Genomic DNA, 21,413 nt, shown 5'->3' on the forward strand with positions numbered 1-21,413 from the left:
GTTTCTCTGTAGCCCTTTTGTGCAAGTGGAACACTGTGATAAAGTAATGAGTGTTGTTGAGACTATAACATGATGTGTGACACTTAACACTTAAGTTGCCATCTCACGATTCCTGCACGCTGTGTTTTTCCTGTCCTGGTTCAAGGGCACAGTTCTTTGCTTCTTAGTTCTTGATTTACATTTATGTACTTTGCACTAAGGAATTACAAACCAGACCACGAAGCAAAAGACATTTTTTGCTGACTGTTAGAAACCAGCCAAGTGAGCGACTTTGTGCTGAAATGGCAGAATGAACAAAAGCATAATTACATTTGCAATTAATTCTTTAATTGACTTTACTTGGATAAAACTGACTATATGTCACATCTAACATGAAAAACATTTAGAATTTGATTCTTGTCTCTCTTGGAAGAGATGAAATGCAATTTCCCATTTATTGAGTTCTTAAAGCACACGAAACCAGTAATATTCAATTCGCCTACATACTGGGTACTGGCTTTGTACATTGTGAATTGTTGCAAGATCTACTGCACTGAAGTATGGATCAGTTGTGGCTGATCAGTGGGTTGAAGTTTTCAGTGTCGGCATGAAAATGAGAAACATTGTCTGGCTGTGTGGGAGGTTTGAATGAGTTGTTGGGGTCGTGAAAGAGGCAGTGTGGAAAATGAAGTGAAGGAAGCTATGATGTTGACAGATGGGTGACAGCTGCTTGAGATCAGAGAGGGAACTCATACACATGGATGGATTTATGGTTTGTGTGGAGTCTGATGTTTTCTACCATCTTATGTGTCTGTTTAGTGCTCAGAAGATGTCTTACTGTCCATAGAACATGTTTCTGTTGTTCCACAGTTGAATCAAGAATCACAAGTTTCTTTATTTTTTGGGACTGTTAAATTTACATCCATATCTTTGTCCAAGCATGGCTTAACACTGGCCAGCAGTGTTGACCTTTGTTCTTTACTTTTGGTTGCTCAAAATGTTTTATTATATCTGCAACACAGTTAGACTCCACCTACCATGTCTATCTTTGTCTCCATTGGTGCTAAATTGTCTGATTTAAAATGTCACCCTAATTTGGAAGTGAGGCCTCTGAATCTAACTAAAGATGTCAGCTGTGGACTTTCTGATTACGTAGAGGCCAAAGAATGCTAATGGTGCCACATGCGGGAGTGATGAAGGTCATGTGTGAGATTTTGCAGCCATTCATTTTAATCCACAAGGAGTCCCAGAGTTCCTCCATCGTCCGTCTCTACTTTTAGCACTTTGATCTCGTTTGATACAGATAATCAAATAAACGGCTAATATCTTTCAGTAATTGTCTGGGCGCGAAAAACTTCTGATCTATAACAGGGGGGGCGCCTAGGAAAAACTGGGACAAAACTGGGAACCACTGGTTTAAGGTATTAGAAATTACTGCATATTTGACTGACAAATTAGGTTTCATTGAGAAAAATCGATATCTAAATGTAAATTCCTTATAAATATAATACAAGCCCTATTTATAGATATAAATCCTAACCTGTGCACCTGTGCGTGTGTGTCAGATGTGCATGTGAACAGTGTATACCTTAATATCTGTAGGGATGGGGCGTTGGTTTATCCTGAATTGTCCCTTAGCAGAACTTAAGGATCAGCTTTCTTCTCCATGTTCCTCCCGTTCAGAGGAGGCTGTCTCCAGGGTGCTGCTGTAAAATGTATAGCCCCTGTGGGAGGACAGGCTGTCTCACTACTGCTGTCTTTTGATATTGTTCCCTAAAATTGACTTGGTATGTATTTCTGAAAAGGAAGGGAGATTCTGATTCGTTTGTGTTGACTGTTCCTTTCTATCTTGTCAACCAATTTTGAACAAAGAAGGCTAACTGATGCTCTGTTTGGATATCTTTGATTTTCATGTAAGGTACTAATGACATGCAATCTAATACTGTGGTGGCACTGGAATACTTGATGGTTATTGTGCTCCATTTGTGTGAGTTATTGCCATTGATTGACAAAAGTCCATTCCATAGATTAAAAGAATGTAAGTTTAAGTTTCTGCACACAATTATGGAGCAAAGAGGGGAACATAATTGGAGGGGAAGAAGGTTGCTAAATCAAAGATGGAAGCAAGTTGCCCACGCTGTGTGGTGTTAAGCCTCCTGCTCGATGGGAAATCTCCAGAGCACTTTAGGGTCAGACTTTAATGCATGCCTTTTAGAAATCCTATTCAGAATTCCCTTTTTATTGCTTCCCTGTTTATTATTTACGGCATAATGCAGTTTTTGTTTGTTTTTTTATTTAACCATTCACAGCATTTATCCACGATGTGTAACTAATTACTTTTTTGTTCCAGGCTATTAGGCTAATGAGTTGTTTTTCAGCACTGGTGTGACTTTCTGTACTTGTAATTGCTAATGGTGGGTACATATGATGGTATAATAAACAATAAGCTCACAGTTGGAACACTTTGTTTTGTGTGCAGTTATGATTTCACACAAACAAATATGATAGAACGAGTCAAATAAGGTATATGCATTGAGATAAGGACAGAAAGTATTCTATTACAAATTGCCTGAGCCACATTGGTGTGTATAATCTACACTCTCCTTCGGTCGACTCTGGATGGTTTGCATAGAGAGCTAGTTAACCTTCAAGCATCCGAAACGATTATTATTGTTAACTGAAGCTGAACCTGAAATTACTTTAAAAAAATACAATTAAAAAGATGACAAAATATTACACACCTTTTACAACCAACTTTAACACTATCAGCAGTTCAATTGTGTTCATTTTACCTGCAGTACAGGTGCCCGTTTAGTTATGTGGACCTGAGCCAGCAAATTATTGGTTGCAAATTAGAGGGATTTGTCATAAAAAGCAGCACATTTGTAAGATATTACACGCTGTGCTGTGCATGAGATTGAAATCTCAGAGAAATACACGCAATATAAAACAAGCCTAGACCTCCCACAAGACCTCCCCTAGTGAAATAAATCCTGACAAGATGAGTAGTATTCTGTGAGAATACATTTTACCCTACTGACTTTAATTAGTGCAGAAGCTGCAGTATCATTTTTACCTGACTAGAAAGATGATTTTCAGGTTTTCAAATTCTACTTTAACCTAATGAATTGATATTTTTGGTCCAATCTCTTTGTCATAGACCAAAAAATTGATGTCTGTAGTACATGTAATAGCTTTATGACCCCAATATGGAAGAGGTCAAAGTGGACATCCAATACCACGGAATTTCTCAGGTCAGGATTAAGAAATATTGTGGTGGATTGCTGCTGCATGTCAGTAATTCCTGTTTCACCTCTGGGACATGGTTAATGATGTACAGTATATTCACTGTTGATAGTCATTTGGGCTTTTCAATAAACCAAACCAGTACATGTGAATTGAAAACGGGAAAGTAAAGGAGCGTTATGTTACGCAATGACCATGTGGCTGGTATTGAATAGAATACAAGCCCTACTGAATTAGTCGTTTATTTGCATTGAAATAATGTAATTACTATTTTGCAGGGATTGATTGCCTGGCATGGGCAATCCCAGTGTACAGGCTGTGATGTTAAACAAGTGAAAAGATAGAGAATGATACCCATTACATTATTACCCAGACTGAATGGAAAATGTGTTTTAAGCTTTGATACGTTGCAGATTAATCATGAAACTTTTACTCAACAGTCTTCATTATTTGATTTTGGGAAATAATCGGTCTGCCACCAGAGGTCCAGTAGAGGTGTATATTTATAGGAAATGAGTTTCTTTGTGTCTTTGTCTATTCACTCTGGGTCACATAAAGTCTCAGTAATGAAGATGAGCCATTCATTCTTTTTTTTATTGCTCCTAGTCTCAAGCAGGTTGTCTGTGTCAGTGTAATTTAGTTTTGCAGAATAACAGACTTCCCTGTCTGTGTTATTTTGCAGCAGCAGTTATAAAATCTCCTTTGTGCAGCCTTCAGGCATACAGAGCCATCAATGTTAGTGTCCTTCTCTGCCACATCTCAGCCGCACCTCCTGAATGTACACCTGAGACTCTACGTTTGCAAATATATTGTGATTTACATCATTTTGAATTTATGACAGCATATCAATGCAGCATCATGCCCCTTCCTTTACTATTACTACTCTCAAAGGATTAGCTATGAACAAGTGAAAGTGTATCTTAGTATTATGTTGTTGTTGTTGTTTAAGAGGTAAATGGGTACCGAAATATAGTCAACAACTTACCCTCAAATTACTCAAAATAAAATTCTGAATGATGCCACTACCATGGTGTTGTGATGTATTTGTTGCAGTTCTTCCTCGCCTAGTGTGATAGTGTATGATATTGTATTAGTTTTAGCCTCAAACAATTATTGTTAGTGTTGGCTTACTGTTATATCTAGTCTTCGTTATCAGCATGTATAAAGCCTGATTGGAATGTCGTTCAAAATGTTAATTGTTCTACATTCATTACAGGCTTTTAGCCCCATCAGATCAGGGATGATGCAGAGATGATGTTTAGTTTTTCACTTCTATTAATTCTTGGAATTTGAGAAGTAATTGGTCTGACTCAAGTAAGTAAAATAGCCGCCGTCTGATTTGAGAAGTCACCATTGTTAAACTAGTCGTAATACATCTAAATGACCGTAAGTGTGAGAGGAGTGGGAGAAGAGGCTCATTTCAGCAGAAACCCCTCTCTGATTTGGAATGTTTTGCTGTCGGAGCTTTAAAGAAAGAAAAAATATCTCTAGCGACTGTTAAGTGCATTCATCTCCAAACACATTCAGTCACATTCAGGGCATGTCAGACAAGTGGATGAATGGTTGATGGATTTGTCTTTGCTCAGGACAAGTGGATTAATTAACTGAATAAAACATTAATCCTCATTGATTGAGAGCGTACCAATGTTAATGTAGATAAAGGCGAAGGAATCCCAAGCATGTACAGGTGCAGCTCAATAAATTAGAATATCTTGGAAAAGTTAATTTATTTCAGTAAATCAATTAAAAAATTCTCTCATATTTTATAGATTCATTACACACAGAGTGGAATATTTCCAGCCTTTATTTGTTTTCATTTTGATGACTATGGCTTCATGAAAACCCCAAATTCAGTATCTCAGAAACTTTGAATTTTGTGAAAAAGTTCAATATAGTAGCCTCGGTATCACTCTAATCAGCTCATTAACTCAAATCACCTGCTGAGGTTTCCTTAGCCTTTAAATTGTCTCTCAGTCTGGTTCAGTAGGCGACACAATCATGGGGAAGACGACCATATTGTAATTTATTGAGCTGCACCTGTAAATTGTTTTTGCTGCTGTGTGCAAAACCACCCTGACAGCAGACTGGGAATTAGAATGGCTCTTTAATATCAATTAGAAACTATCATTTAAGTATAATTAACATTTGCAACCAACTTGTTTTAATTTACTTCCACGGAACCCAGATCCTTCATGCATTTCAGCCTCCTAGTCCTGCCATGTAAGTTCAGCAGTGAGCCACGGTGGCAATGACACCATCATCATGGCATCTTGACAGTGTATCAGGAGGTAGCTACCAGTGAGCATTGAAATTGATCAGGTTATAGCATTCTCTGGTCTGCCTTAATCCAATGAACTAAGAAAGGGATGAAGTGCTATCATAAGAACAAAAACATTTTTGAATGCAATGAAGTCTATTATAGTGACAGCACTTGACATCTCATCGATCAAACAAATCAATATCCCCTGGTCAGAAGGGATACAATACACACTCTCCAGGAAGATCAGGTCTTTATAGGTCTAGCAGAGACCACCTCAGTTCATTTCTATAAATCTGGTGTTGAGCAGAGATCAACATGGTCAGGCTCTCACAGCTTGCCAAAAGGCAATGCAGATTGTCAGATATATGGTGCAGGCGAGACCTCTGCAGGTTCAGCAGGATCCACTGTGATTGTCACTTTCCAGTCTGTAAAGCCCATAAGCCTACAGGCAGATCTTATCTACCACAAAGGCACAAGCCAGAGAGCAATATTGTATGCATTTGTCATATTTGCTATTCTTTTCACTTTCCATTTTCATGATGGAAAGGATATGAATATAAAGATTACTTTGTGCGTACAGAACTCACTTCTGTCGGCTGTAGACTTTGTCCTGCATATGTAAAAATATTCATTTTACTGGCTTTGAAAAGTTGCACTAGAGGTTAAGACCCCACACAAAAAGTTCCATTTCACATTATCCTCATGCTATTGTGTCGTAGTGCTTCTTCATGTCATACACCAAGAAAATCAACACTATCGGGTGAAAAAAAATCATATAATCAAACTCCTGCAAAACCTTGCATCGAGAGTAAAAAAAGTGTAGACGGTTACATCAATTTAGTGTGTGAAGACCATGACTCAATCGGTGTTGAGGTTTGCTACACTGCATTTCAAGTTCCTGATTTTCTCAGGTGTGGTGAACACAGAAGCCATTTCTTACAAAAGAGAATATGAAAGCCTGCAGCATTAATATTAACTTGTGCTTTGTGGGAAAATGTTTCCTGCTCTGATTAGACCTTAGCTAACAGATTTAAAGTGATGTCTGACACAAAGACAAAACAGCTCTGATATAAAAGAGAAAACACAATATTTAGTCATGTTGTGGCAGCCGCATCCTTTAGAACTGCTGCTCTTCATCTGGTACAGGGGCCCCAGTCAGAATAGAGAGAATAATAAATAGCAACAATATGTCGTAATCAATACCAATTGTGAATGGGCTGCGAAAGAGGGTGTGTGAAGTTTCATTGAGACAAAAATGCAGTATTGATAGTTGTAGCAGTGTACCAACATTTCCAAACAGTTTTCTCTTCACTTTTACTAGGTGTTGGTGGGTGGTTGCACAAACATCCACTTATGCTTATCTTTTAGAGTATGCTTGGTAACATGTGCCTTCCCTGAAACATGTACATTTATTCCTGAAGCGTTTACATTTACGCCTTCTTGTGTAATGCTAATTAGGGTATTATAATTTGTGCTGGCTCATTTGTTGAGGAAATTACTGCAATCTCTTCCTAATCCTCCCTCTAAAGTCAAGAGACCACGAACAAATGAAATTTCACAAAAGGAGAGAGTGAGAGGAGGATGAGAAGAGGGCAAGGTAACATTTACTCATTTGTCTGTTCTCTTTATTACCATTGAATCTTTGTCCGTCTACAGCGCTGACCTCTGCTTTCTTATTCAATTCCAGTTGTATTTTTTATGGAAGAGTTTTTCATGGTCATTTGGACTTTGCATGTTTGATGTTGCTTCATTTGACTGAATATTTAAGCTGTTTTTACTTACTATGAAACAGTAATGTCGTGCAAGCACTAAAACCCCCAATTAATTCACGCATTTACACATGTAAGGCTAGTTTGTTGGTTGGTTAGAGTTATAGAAATACAGCTCAGATATTGGGAATGAGGTCTCTAAGGTAACCAAGCTGATTAAAAATAGCTACGTTTTGACGTTGACTGGAATAATGACAAATCTCATTTCAGACGTTATTTACCATACAAATGCGACTGGCTCCCTGCAAGGAGACCATTCTGATTACACTGGAATAGTTAATTAAGACACACTGTTGAATCTGTCAGCATTGTACCGGGAGCCAGCAAACATCGCAGATCAAATCTGACACATAATACAGCTGCTTTTTCATCTTGCATATCGGTTGAAACTTTTATTCACTTATACTGGCAACAGGCATACAACCCTGTCATACTCGCATTGTTATGAGATATTCAATTATTTTCCCATCCCGTACTCCAGCCTTACTTTAGCCAATTATTGTCAGAATACCTGACAGGCCAGCATCTCGATTCTATAGTATATACATCAGGTATTATATAATAATTACATTTGCACCGACTGGCCACTTGCAGCCAGAAATAATGCAGGTAATGATAGTGTGGTGTGTGACGTCAATACATTTTCACAAAACTTGAACTTGAAACCTGCTCATCTCCACCACTCACCTGTGTATACACGCTGAACATTTCTCATCAGTGGTAGAAGCTTTATGATTCAGTCGAACAACTTCATCGTTAATTATCATTTCATTTAATAGTGCAGCGTAACTCCAAAACCCATTGATGCCATCACCTCATGGAATTTATTTTGCCATCAGGGACCCATATTTACCACTAGGTACTACTTAACCTATTTGCTGTTCTTGGAGTAGTTTGCAGTCTTGGTTGCCAAGTTGACAAAAGTTTCACCTGGCAAGAAAAGACCTCTCGTGTTGTTGCTTTGTTTGCCACCCACAAAATCACTTGAGTATATGTTTTAACATGTACTTTTGTTGTTGTTCTTTTTAGTGACTGCTTCAATTTGGTAATTTATCCCAATTTGCATTTCCAAATCAATTAAATTAAGTTCCTCATTTGTTCAACTATCCTTCCTTTGTTCAATGTGCATTTCAGAATGTTTGAACAAGAAACATGAGCATTTCTTTTTGCGTGCAGTGTTTTGATTAATCGTCTTCCCTCAAGGCCGAGGCGTAGCAGCTCCTGCTTCGACTGTTGTCTCGTGTCCACAGAACCTTGTCCCAGAAGCTTGGGGAATATCCAGTTGGTCTTTTGGAAGCCTGAGATGTCAGCAATGTTTTTCAGGGAACTGGTGCTTATTGGTTTTAGGTTGCCAACCAATGAAGTTGTCGAGTTGTGGAGACATAATGAAGAGTTGTAAATGTTTGTGCTGGGTAGATTTAGGTTCTTTTTCACTCTGCTGCTTCGAAATGCCTAGCAATTTCTGAGCATGTTAAGCAGACCTATTTTAGAAAGGGAAATGGGATTATTGGCATCATGTACAACATAACACATGTGCATGGCCAGTACACCATGCATTTTCTTCACCAAATGTGTAGAATGACATTTGACAAATGTATGTTTTCCTGTGGGGATTTGTGCAGTTCTGATTTTGTCTGACTGTATGCTGTAAGCATGTGGGAGTCTTTCAGGCATGACTGTTTTTGGAGACAGCAGTAGGTAGCTGGTATCTGCAGGAGTTGGTGCAGTAGAAATAGTAGTGAATAGGATTAGTGACAGACTAGGATTTGTTGTAGGCTTCTTCCCACTGACCAGGCTCTGCCAAACAAACTCATTCTCTCACACACACACACACACACACACACAGAAACACTTCCACTCTGTTGTATATCCACTGCCCACAAACGCATAAACTCCATGATTTTTTTACATACTGTAAATACAGACATGTTCACTCTAAAACTGTAACCATTCACAATTCCCAGTTTGGTACTTTTCCACGTGTTGTGTATATATTATGTATATATTTTATTTAAATGAGGAAACAAACATTTTCCAGCACATTTATTTATCAAAAATATCCTTATCTCCAAGGGCCAACTAAACACTAGCACCGAGATCAAATTCCAGACATTTTGTTATGTAACATGTAATAAGCACTTGTAGTGTAGACATTGCACACCTATCTACGTAATTTATATGGGGTGAAATATGAAAAAACAAACAAGACTGTGTGCAGCTATGATAATGGTATTGGCAACATAAAAAACTGTCCTTTTCATTAACCTTGACACATGAGACTGTACCATGCCTGTAATCTGATTTATCCAAGAATGTAAACAAGCCCTTGGTTAATAATGGGAGTACACAATCAATCTAATATCTACCTCATACACTGATTATGTCCATCTTAAATAGTAACATGGCAGGTTTCGGGAAAGCAGCAAAGACGCTGTGTGAGGGAGAAAAGTCTGCTGTCATGCACTGATGACCTCACAAGGTTGAGATAAATCTACATCTCATCATCTTCATTGTTCTCATTATGATTTTGCATTTTCCTTTCGGCATATCTCGTCGCCTAATTCTCTAATCTCACTCTTGGGTTTTTTCAATTTTCATCTGCTCACCATGATAGTACCAAACCCTTTCTGTGTCCGTCCACATCTCATATGGCTGTCTCTCCTTTTGTTCCTTTTCGCCTATTTATTATCCCCTGCTTTCTGTCCCAGACAGGAAGGTCATTGCTTCTTTATCAGTGAGCCACAGCAGGGGGCATGTTGGTCTCCCTATGTCCTTTCCTCTCATGATCACATCATTTCTCTTCCTTTCAAGGCTCCATTGCTCTCATCTGTCCTTTTATGCATTTTGCCTTGACAGGAATATTTAGTTCAGCTAAGCTGTACTCCCCATCTCTATGCAGATTGCCGTTGTCCTCTCTGTTCATCATTCCCACCTTAATTTTTTCCTGTCCCTTATTTTCAACCTATACAGCAGGTTGCTGTGTCAGGACCCCCTCAACAAAAAATGTTTCCCATGCACATCCCCCACGTGACTCTCCTGTTTAATCTTCATTAGAGCCCGGACTTCAAACTGTTCAAGTTATCTGGCCACAGGGCCGTTCACCTTAAATAACCCGAGCAGAAATCAACATACAGTTACCTGCCATTACCTACATGAGCAATTGATGGGAAATATGATATCTACACATAAGTGAAAAGTATGACCTTCATCCTGAAGCATTACATGAATTCCTCTTAATATCAAGTATGATTTTCTGCCTCTCTCCCTCCCTCTCTCTCTGTCTCTTGTTCCATTTAGCTCTATGTCTGTATTCATTTCTCTTCAGTTCATTGAGCTTTTTGTCGCCATGATAGCATGAAACAGTATTAGTAAGCATAGTGGAAGTTATTCTGGTTTGCAGGTTTTGTGGCAGGTTAGGAAATGCCAGTCAGAACCAAGACCATTTTAAGTTGTCGAGGACTTCTGACTTTGCAGTTTTTACCTTTGATTAGCGATGTAAAGTATTTCTGACCTCTAACTCTGGTCAGGACTTCTGAGTGAATCTGTATTGTTGTAGCTATTAACATCACAATAAATACAGAGTAATGAGCAATACCTGTTCAACTGCGAAATGTGTCGTCCCTAACGGTTGCATTACAATGATTCATGGGAATATTTTACAGTTATGTGTTGACAAAATTAGGTCTTGGTCTAAGTGCATCTCTTTTCAACTTGTCAGCGTAGTCTGTCCTTAACAATTCCAAGCAATCTGTTGGATTTATTGCATCGTGCATAAGTGCGTTGGCTTCACAAGATGTATTAGGAATCGCTTGTCTTGAGTCAAATTATGTTCTTAGTAATGGCTGAATACTTGAGGAGTTGGCTGGCCTTGTTAGTGTGGACAAGGGCGAATGGTGTACTGATAAAATTACCCTCCGTGAGAGTGTGATGCAATGAGCCCAAAACAACACGGCAACTCATTACAACACACTCAAGTATACGTGAATGCAGGCACGTACAGTAGATATTAACGCTGTGTTTGCTTATGTGCTTTCACATCAACATGGGTCAACTCAGGATATGAGATATATACTGGAACTGCAGTCACTAACGTCATGTCTGATTTTGTGTCATTTAATGTCCCTGCTGTTTCCCTGAACAAAATAGCATAATGTGGGGACAGGAAGACTGAGAGGAATCACGTTTTCAAGGGAGGTTTGGAGATAAAGTCCACAGAAATGGAGTTGGGACATCATCGGTCAGAGGGTTACTCCTTTAAGATTTAGTGCAGTGATACCTTCTGGGAATCACTGATGACGTAATGTAACAGTAACAACATTTGGCTTGCTTCAATACCGCTGTGTTTGCCTCTGTGTTTGTGTATGTGTCTTTCACACAAATTGGGGCATTACACATATCAGGGTTGTTGACACTGTGTGTGTGTGTGTGTGTGTGTGTGTGTGTGTGTGTGTGTGTGTGAAGTCTCTGGTGCAGGCCAGTGTGGTACAACAGTGGTGTTTTGCAGTAATGGCGTGGGACTCTTTACTTGGTTTGTTTTGGAAAAAGGCCAGCGGCTGCTGGGGAGCTGAGGGCCTGTCATTTCCCCTCTTGCCATCTCTCTCCAGCTCCCCTCCTCACGTTGCCCACTCCTCCCTTTTGTGTCCTCCTCTCTACCCTTAACAGTGAGATACAGCTGTGATTGCCCGCTCTTAACTGCGCTCCACATCACTTTGTTTGCGACACCGTGCCAGTCAGCACTGACCTCTCCTCTCACACTGCTCACAGTAGATTTTCTGGGTGGCAGCTTGCTTCCTTTCTTGCTTTCCACTCTCTTCTCTACCCGACAGTCGTGCCCTTGGCTCTTCTTGTCTTTCTTCTTGCCCGTCTTCTCCCCTCTTTTCTCATCTCTGCCTTTGTTTCCCCACTAGAATTGCCGATTGCCTTTATTGGGAGCTTCCAGTTTTCATGCTGATTTATATCAGAGCTGTTTCCTGCACAGTCTCGGCACAGCAGTCTTCGTCAGCACATTGCTCTTCATCTGATCCCTGTGCCATCCTCTGTTTCTGTTTGTAGTTTTCTGCCTCTCATCTCATTTTTGCTCAGAACTTCAACTGGGCGTATGTGCACATATGCATGGGCTGATACACTAAGCATGTGCATTTATCTTTATTCTAATATTTTCTCTCTTAGGGAGGGTATGTGCAGTGTATTCTATTTTTTATTGAGTACATTTTTACTGATGCTTTTGAATTACATTTATTGCTCCTAAGCCATATGTATATACATCCTAGCAGGTGCATGTGCTGATGGTAATGCAGGTGTTTCCCATGAAGTCATTCTCTCAATTCATACTCTAATGACAAAGCATTAATTAGCTTAATGCACGTTCTTAGCCATGATTGGCTGGAGACCAAATGTCATTACAGTCGCCTGCTACTACCAAACCAAATCATTTCCCACCTGTGGTTTTTGCAAGTGGGCCTGCTTGTGCAAAACGCGCACAAGCCTTGTACAATGTCCGGTTTGTGTATCTGTGTTGAAAAAGGAGATTCTGGCACAGAAAGTGTGTGTTGTTTGTCAAGACTGCTTGACAACAAGCAAGTTCCAAAATTAAAATGATGAAAATACTTTCTGGACATTTTACATGATAATTGCTTACAGGTGCCGCAAAAACGTGTGAAACATGTGACTGTTTGGTCTCCTTTTGCGGCAGAATGAATCGTCTTAAATGGTAATTCCGTAGTTTTTTGATTGTATCCTCAAGCTCAAAGGAATCAATGAACATGAATCGGCATTCAATATTCACAAATGCATTTGGATGCCTAGACATCAATATAAGAAATGAAAAATGAGAATTTAATTGAAGTAAAGATAAGGTGGGTCAAAGGGACAGCGTGCATTAGCGCAGGTTTGAGTGGCTGCTCGGTGCTCGTTTGTTATTCATTTGCAGGACAAGGACAAGCTTTTAAATGTGAACCCACTGTAACTCTGAGAATAAATGACAGTGTGCTTGCCCACAGAGATTTGTCAGCTCTGGCCAGACATGCAGGTTTTCCTTGTTTTGTTTGATTTCTTTTCTCTTTTTTTTAATACACTGTTGTCACGAATGTCCACATGCTGTCTCCAGTGTTTGATGAATGGCCGTGGCTGCATGTAGGGAACCATTTTGTTTAGCTTTTTGTTAGATGTTCATGTCAAGGTGGAAGTAGCAAGCAGCTTTTCATCATAAAGCAGTAGATTGCCGATGATAGTCCTTCTGTCCTTCCCTCCACCATTTTCTGTGGATATATTGCTTCTTTCGGCAGATACTGGTAGAATTAAGAGTGAATGTGGGCATGTACGTTTGCCTGGTGTTAAGATAAGATACATGTAAAAGTCCACAGTGCTTAAATGAGCAAGTGGAATAATTGGTGTGTGACCTGAGCTTTTTGTGTGTGTTAATTTATGGATTCTTGTGATGTCCTTTTTTACCCGCAGTCCTCAGCATATTTACATTGCCCACCATTCTTAAGACTGCAGCGCTCATATTTCTTTTATGTGTGTACCCATATATCAGACCAGGAATAATAGAAGTCAAATTAACTGGAGCCATATTAAGGCTAGTGTACTGTGCATTCATGAGCAGCTGAGGGATTCTGTAGCTCCAGCAGCTAAGGTACAGAAGCAGTGTGCCTTTATTGCACTAAAGCAGTGGTTCCCAAAGTGGGGGGCGAGCCCCCTAGGGGCGCGGGGAGAGGAGTGATAACAATAAGTATCTCCTTAGGCAAATGAATGAAGCGATACTTCTTCGTATCGCAGCAGGAGAATGAGTGTCCAGATAACATTATTGCTCCATGTATTTGTATCCTCTGTCATCAGGTTTGTCTGTCTGTTTTTTTGCGACTCTTCAGCCTGTTGTGTTTTTATTAGTGCCGCTTCACAGTTCGCGCTGATCAGCTGGTCTGACACATCGTTAGCTTAGCTAGCCACTAGTTTAGTGTTACAAGCCCAGTTGGGAGGGATTTGACTAATTATTATTATTACCAACGCAGCAGGGGAATGAGCGATTACCCGCTGCTATGTAGGAGAGCCATAGCCACACCACTTCCTTTTGCTACCTCCTACCGATGTGAGCCTCAATAGAAAACAAAGTACAGGCCAAAGCTGGTATTGATTATGAACTAAGAGTGTCAGTCTGAGAGCTGCAATAAAAATGTTCTACAAAAGGGGGGCCCTGCACGGTTTTAAAACAGTATTACTCCTATTCCAGATGTGTTTTTTTTCCCCAGTGAGATTAAGGTAGTGATCTACCTAAATACTTTGTGTCTGTCTTCTCACCGTCACGGTTGGATCAGCCTTGAGGCCACTGTTGGAAAATCTCCACATGCAGGTGCAGCCCAGTTTGCAAAAGGGTGGCGACACACTGAGAGCACGAGATGAAACATTCTACTGATACAAAAACACGCAACAAACAAAAGTTCTTCATTTGGCAGAATGTGCCTGTGGGATCTCAAATTATATGTATTTTTCTGTCTGATTGTCGATCATTAAAGAAAGAAATCTGTGTCATTTCCTTTGGTTTTGTTTTACTGTCCTGTTCTCTCTGTTTTTGTTATGGACGTACATACATCCATTATGTACAATTTGTTTTACATGCAGTTCATTCAGAAAGTATTCAAATCTCTTCAGACCATACTAAAATTAATTAAAATCTAGACTTTACTTAATGTATGACAAACTTTTAATGTATGATGGGGAGCGTCACTGCAGTTTTCTCAGATATTTCAATGAAAGCTGGGAAAGACTGCAGCCCCTTGCAACCCTGCACATAAAAAAGGGGATGGACAGATGGATTTTCTTAAGGATTCAGGTTGCAGCTTCTTTTGGGAAATGTCTCTTTGTATGAGAGAGTTCTAAGGACACTGTATGGCTGTCTACTCTCTACAGTTTTTAAGACCTGCCTAGCCTCCGGTCTCTCGCCAGCAGAGCTGATTCATGACTTTTCCCCAGGTGATAATCTATGTGCCTTTTGCTTTTGTGTCTGTAGTTGGCCCTGGCGGACCCAGTGCACAGTGTGTCTCTGCAGCATTTTGTCTACGAGAAGCTGAAAGGCCAGCAGGCTCTGGTTGGTGACCAGTGCTTTGGTGCCCTGATGGAGTCCGTGGATAGAGAGATTGTACGACAGCTCAAGGAATTCCTTCAAGGCCTGTGAATCACGTCGGTAACCTCTTTACCATCACTACCTTACACAAACATGTTTGCCTAAAGCTGCCCTCACCCCCTTTTAAAAGCCCACCAGAAAAGTTAACAATCTGCCCAAAGTCTGGAATCCTACCCTTCTGCCCATGCTATGCCTTATATATGTGCAGTCCCTCAGCTAATCTCCATCATCCCTGCCTCTTTTTTGTGGATTATTTGACCTCCTTCCTTTGAAAAGGGACACTAACTTGGTATTTTTTTAAATCACCCTTACAATTATAACCACACTAGAGCTTCCAATCCATTCTTCTAGTTGGTTTTGGAGGGATCTCGGGGGTTGAGGTGGATATAGCTAAACTTATCTGCAGGTGCCAGAGCAGAAGCCTCAGACTATTTTCTATGGAAAACATTCAGATTGTAGCAGGAATATGGATATACCCAGCCGAAGGACCTAAAGCAGTGTTTACAGAATCTATTCTTAAAAGAGAAAAAAAGATAATGTAATTTTGTATGTATGTAACGTGCATGATAATGTTTTACTTTTTACTTTTTGTTTATTGTTTCATTTTTATTTGCTTCCTTTAAAAAAAAACAGATTTTTGTCATAACCAGAGGTGAGGTTGAAGTAACTACTGAGAGAACTAGAAAGCCTTTTCTTTCGTCTTGAGTTTGGTCAGAGGGAATTTTGACTGTAAAATTGGTGATTTTTAATGGTTGATTTGTAAGGTTTATATGTAAATACATGCTGCTGCTAAATCATAGTGTGTTGGAGGGAGCACTTTAATAACCAAAAACTGTTTCATACATTTTCATCATTTCCTGATCTTCTCGCATTATTGCTTTTTATCACAGTGGTTGAAGAAGGACTTAGCGCAGTGTGTGAATTTGTGTGAATCGGGCTGAAATTGCATTAACACTCCTATCTTGGATTGTTCCCATTCATCATTTCATTTGACTTTTTGACATGTGGACTGACTACAAATGTATCATGAGATCTGGTGGTATAATTTACCCTTTTCTTTTCACTAAACTCTGAACTCTGTCTCATTTGACAATTTGAAAAGCCACAGCTGAGCCACTTTGGCTTTGCAATGAGTTCTCTAAATCACTTTAGAGAATGTTCTTCGTGGCTACCATGCTGCTCTGCAACTGTCTGATCATGAGTTCTTAAAGGTGTTGGTGATGCTGTGATTTACTTCTTTGATTAACAACAGTTTTCCCATAGGCTTTCTCAGAACAAGTGCTAATGAGTGAAGTGATATCCACATCCTTGAATGGCTTACAGTTTCATGGTAGGACCCAAAATTGAAAACTTGTGGTCTAACAAATTATTGTTTGAGATTGAAGGTCTATTTTTCTTTGGGTTTTAACTGAACAGAAGTGTTAGCTTATCTGCCTTTATAGTCTATTCTGATGGATTAATATGGTTTGATAATGTTGGTCAGCCTCCTTGCTATGGAGAGAATCCTCACATCAGCTCCCGACACTGTGATGGAGTTGAGTAGCAGTCAGAATTACGGCCTTATGCTTTCTGCCTTACTACTTAGCGTTCAGTCTCTAGACCTTACTAACAATTCTTTTCATTTCATATCTAGTTGAGCCATAGAAGGTTTCTGTGTTCTGTGAAATGACCTGCAGTTATAAAGTTTTGAACACAAAACACAGAATGTTTTTAGAAACGATTGGTTGTTGTTTTGAAGAGAAATGATCCTTGTTGCTTTTTCCAAAGCCTTCAATAAAATGCAGTAATCAGCCAAACTGTTGCACTGTGTCCTTTCATTAATGACTGACCCATGTAACTGAACGCTTCATCGAAGATCCTAATCCTACCAAATCCCAGATGCCGTTTCAAGCACTTAATTGTCTGTCTGCTGTCTGAGTCTCAGGAGTGTGTTTACGTCTAGAAAACAAAAGAACTGGCTAAGGTGTAAAAAAAAAAAACAAATAGGTAAATTGGTATCACAGCACTTTTAACTTTATAAGCTCATAATTATTACAACCATTAGGATCCCAGTAGTGATTCGCAGACTGAGTTCAGCACACTGAGAAGTTTGTTTTACATGCACCTTGAAACTAGGGTAATACATTGATTTATTTTTTAAATTCCTTATTAAAGTCTAAAATCTTCTTAACTCCATGTTGGCTTATGCAGAGTAAGCGAGGCATTGTAGCTGCAAATGGATTTTAAACATGTCAACGCAATTTTGCCCAAATCACAGTACAGACACAAATGTGGCGCATGTTAATGTGATTAATAAGACAACGGCACAGAGGTTGCATATGTTTCTTGATTGGGGCGTGGTTTGTGTCTAAATTTTGGAAAAGGGTGAAAAATAAAAAACATAAAACGGAAGACTACCAGGTGGAGAAACACTTAGACCCCGACTGATTGAATCTCTGCAGCATCTGCTTTACTGCCAGTCTGACTCCACTCAGGATCATTAGTGAAAACAATCTTAACTAATGTGAAAGCATCAAAGAACTTAGCATTTAATCAGAATCTTCACTTGAATCTCTCAATCAATGTACTGTAAAACAAGTGGCAATTTTGAGGAAAAACTTCAACTAACTTTCTTTCTTTGGCCGTCGTGAGAGAAGTCGAGCGCAGCAGCGGAAGAAAGCTTGGAGTGTACACGAGGGACTTCTATGGCTGTGTGTGGAGGTGTTTTTCTTCTTGTCTACTTTTCTGCCAACATCATGAATGTTCCGCTGCTGCCTCCGTCTCACATAATATCAGCAGCGGACACAGCATCGACCCCTTCCACTTAAGTGCTGCAGACTGAATGTCACAAATGGTCACTTATGTGGTTTGTAGAGTACCAAGATACAAGTAGGATATCTGTAGTGGTCGTCCCCTCCCACCTCAGTGTCTCTTCCTCCCTTCCTCCCTCACGCTATCTATCTATCCAAGGGACTCATTCTTTCCTCTAAAAGTCTTTCTCTCTTTACGCCTACTACCTCTGCAGTTGAATCCATTAGAGATAACAGGCCCAGGTAGTTGACAGGCCAGGCTTTGTCTTAATTATCCAGTGTAATGAATGATCAAACCGGAGGGGGAGGATGAGCACTAATCTACATCTTGGATTCTTCACTAATTTAGTTACCCACTTAAAATATTAGATGTCAACCTTAAGCTAATATAACATACATTTCTTTATTATTATTTAATCAGTCAATCCCTCTAGCAGGGATCAGATCAGTGTGAGGGCAGAGAGTTCGTGTTTGACTCTTTTCTTTAACCACAACGCAAACTTGCATCTGACAAACACAAGTGAGTGGCAGTCTTATAAAACGTTTCTCCAAAGCAACAACACAGATTTATCCATCAGTAAATGAGAACTTTATGGCGCTTACACACTGGGACGAATTGTGTTGTTGAAATGGGAGTTGAGGAACATTAAGTCTGGACTTACTAGTGTGGAAAATGTCATCTGCCCTTGAGTGCTGCTGGATCAATCACGAGGTCATCACCAACAACCACAGTGTTCCTTCCACAGTTGCAGCTCCTCTGGCTTCCAGGGCGACGGGCCAGCTGACTCCTATGGGTGCCTACAAGTCTTTTGCAGAATTAAGAAATTATATTATTCAATTATATCACAGAATGTCTGTGATATATATACCTATATAAGAATATATTTTTGTTACTGGTGGACTAAGAAGTGATGTGATTTGCATCTCACACAGGTGGTTTTGTAGCCCAGCTGCTGAAGACATCTGTGAGTAAATGCATGATTTAGCGTTTAAATCCCGTTATTGTACATGAGATGCATGTATTATGTATTTGGGGAATAAATCAACAGCATTGTTTATTATAAAAATGATTCTTCAGAGTCAGCAACATCACACCTTCCAGCTCCAAGTCAGACCAAACTGCTTGAGTGGTTTATGTTACATTTCAGGACCAATACATAAATGTTAGTGGAGACGGTGGAGTGGACATACTGATTGGCTGCTTGGTCAGGCGGCGTGACTGGGGGGATAGTAGTAGATCACCAGTATCACACAGGTGAAAACGTGATTTTAGGTGCCGCTAATCACGCTTCTGAAAATGTTTTGGGTCTCTAACATGTAACCGGTAGCAACCTGGAACCTACAGCAGGAACACCAGCAGTGCTTGTGGCTCCTCCTGGTTCCAGCAATAATTCATATTTCTCGTCGTCTTGCTGGCGCACATTCCGACCTGACACACTCACTGTTTTATGTTGTTATCTAAAAAGCGAAATAAGTCAACCAGATAGCGATTTATTATGAAAAATAATGCGCTTACAATTTTATTCCAAGCACTTTCGAGCACTTAATTCAAAACCTTGAAATGAACGTGTTTTCAAGCATGTCCAGCACCTGTAACAACCCTGTGGGTGGCATCAGCTGATCCAGTTTATTCACTGAGGTTCCTGTGAAGCGAATCACACTTTCCCTAAAGCGAAATCGTACCACGGATGGTGTTTTTTGTATCTGTCCTGCAAGCATAAGGAGATGTAAAATACCTAATTATCTGAGGGATCATAGCTGCCGTCAGAGCACTTTAAATCTGCTCTTCTCTTCCTTTGTTTGGGCAGTTACCTGTACTGGTGCCTGTGGAGGAGGAAACTGTCTGTGACACCGTGTGGGTGTGTAGCTGTTTGTTCGTGTGCCCTGACGGTGATTAGATGTGACTGTTCTTGTCTGTCCGCGGAAGGCTGTAATTAAACACTGAAGTTCCAAACATGTCTAAGCATTAGCATGTCTGTCAAGTGGATGTGCTGGTATCATGGGTATTCAAACTTTAATGTGCAGGTGTGTACAGTATGTGTCTGTGTGTGGGAGCCGTCGTTCTCCTGCTCCTGTCTCACGCCTGGCAGGCATGTGGGAACTCTTCTGATTAAAGTGTCAGATGTTGAACTGCTGATTAATGACTTTTAAATCCCCCGTTCGACGCGCCATGTAAGCAACCAACAATGGTTTTGAAACCGCCATACTTACTCTCGTTCTACCCAATTTGCATTGACCAATGTGTTATGGAGATAGATAACCACATGCTATGGATGAGTAGTGCTGTGTGAACACTTTGCTGATTGGCTAATGCCTCCTGAGTATAATAGAAGCTCAGGTCCATTCCACAGAACAAAGCCGGGCGAACAGGCGCCGAAGTTTTCCTCCTTTCTAATCCTTTCATACTATAAAAGGACAATAGCTGGTCAGGCAGGGGGTGAAGACGTGACGCACAAAAGTAGGCTGCTTGGCTTTCACTCTTATTCAGTTGTGACCAGTGACTGAATCTCTGCCCCGTTCCTTAGTTTCTTACGGATATCCCGCAGGTTAACTACGTCGGAAATTATTTGTTTAAGCACGTATTTGACCTGTTTCTTTATAATTGGGCAAGCCGCCTCTGAATGTACTGAATGATATGGTCAGTGGAAGACACGGGCCTTGTTGGTAAGGCCCACTGAGGAAGGGAAGAAGCTGTATTTGTAGCGTGAGGTTTTGGTCCTGATGGACCTAAGCCTCCTGCCAGAGGGAGGTTACAAACAGATTGTGTCCAGGGTGGGAGGGGTCGGCCACAATCTTGCCTGCCCGCCTCAGGGTCCGGGAGGCGTACAGGTTCTGGAGGGACGGCAGGTTGTAGCCGATCACCTTCTCTGCGGTGCTGATGAATCCGAGACGTGTTTCCCCAGCTTCACGTGCTGGAGGGTGAAGTGGAGGGCCATGTTGACGGCGATTGCTGTAGGTGTCATGGGGGATGATGTCAGGGCTGGCAGCTTGACCATCAAAGCGACAGTAAAACTCATTCAGCCTGTTTGCAAGGCAGAGATCATTTAAAGACTGAGTGGGTTTAGGCTTGTAGTTGGTGATTTTTCTGAGACCCTTCCACACAGATTCAGTGTCATTAGCCGCAAACTGCTGCTTCAGTTTCTCAGAGTACAGTTTCTTAGCATCTCTCACCGCCTTGCTAAATCTGTACTTAGCCTCTTTGAACCCGTCTCTGTCCCCACTCCTAAATGCCTGCACCTTCTGCCGCCATA

General features: G+C 40.4%; 2 protein-coding genes across 2 annotated transcripts in view; one reads left to right on the plus strand and one right to left on the minus strand.

Moving 5' to 3' along the window:
- ipo11 (importin 11) overlaps window positions 1–17,169 on the plus strand; it is an 86,282-nt gene extending 69,113 nt beyond the window's left edge. Inside the window, exon 30 of the mRNA XM_076165175.1 lies at window positions 15,260–17,169. Coding sequence (XP_076021290.1) covers window positions 15,260–15,424 — 165 coding nt within the window. The 3' untranslated portion in view covers window positions 15,425–17,169. The remainder of the gene's footprint in view (window positions 1–15,259) is intronic.
- The window catches only part of hsd17b3 (hydroxysteroid (17-beta) dehydrogenase 3), a 122,324-nt gene that overhangs the window by 80,150 nt on the left and 20,761 nt on the right, over window positions 1–21,413 (minus strand). The gene's annotated exons all lie outside the window — the stretch shown is intronic.

Source organism: Genypterus blacodes, unplaced genomic scaffold (genome assembly GCF_046128005.1).
Source record: "Genypterus blacodes isolate CSIRO-AG114 ecotype Tasmania unplaced genomic scaffold, CSIRO-AGI_Gbla_v1 ptg000141l_1, whole genome shotgun sequence".
In the NCBI taxonomy this organism is placed as follows: Eukaryota; Metazoa; Chordata; class Actinopteri; order Ophidiiformes; family Ophidiidae; genus Genypterus; species Genypterus blacodes.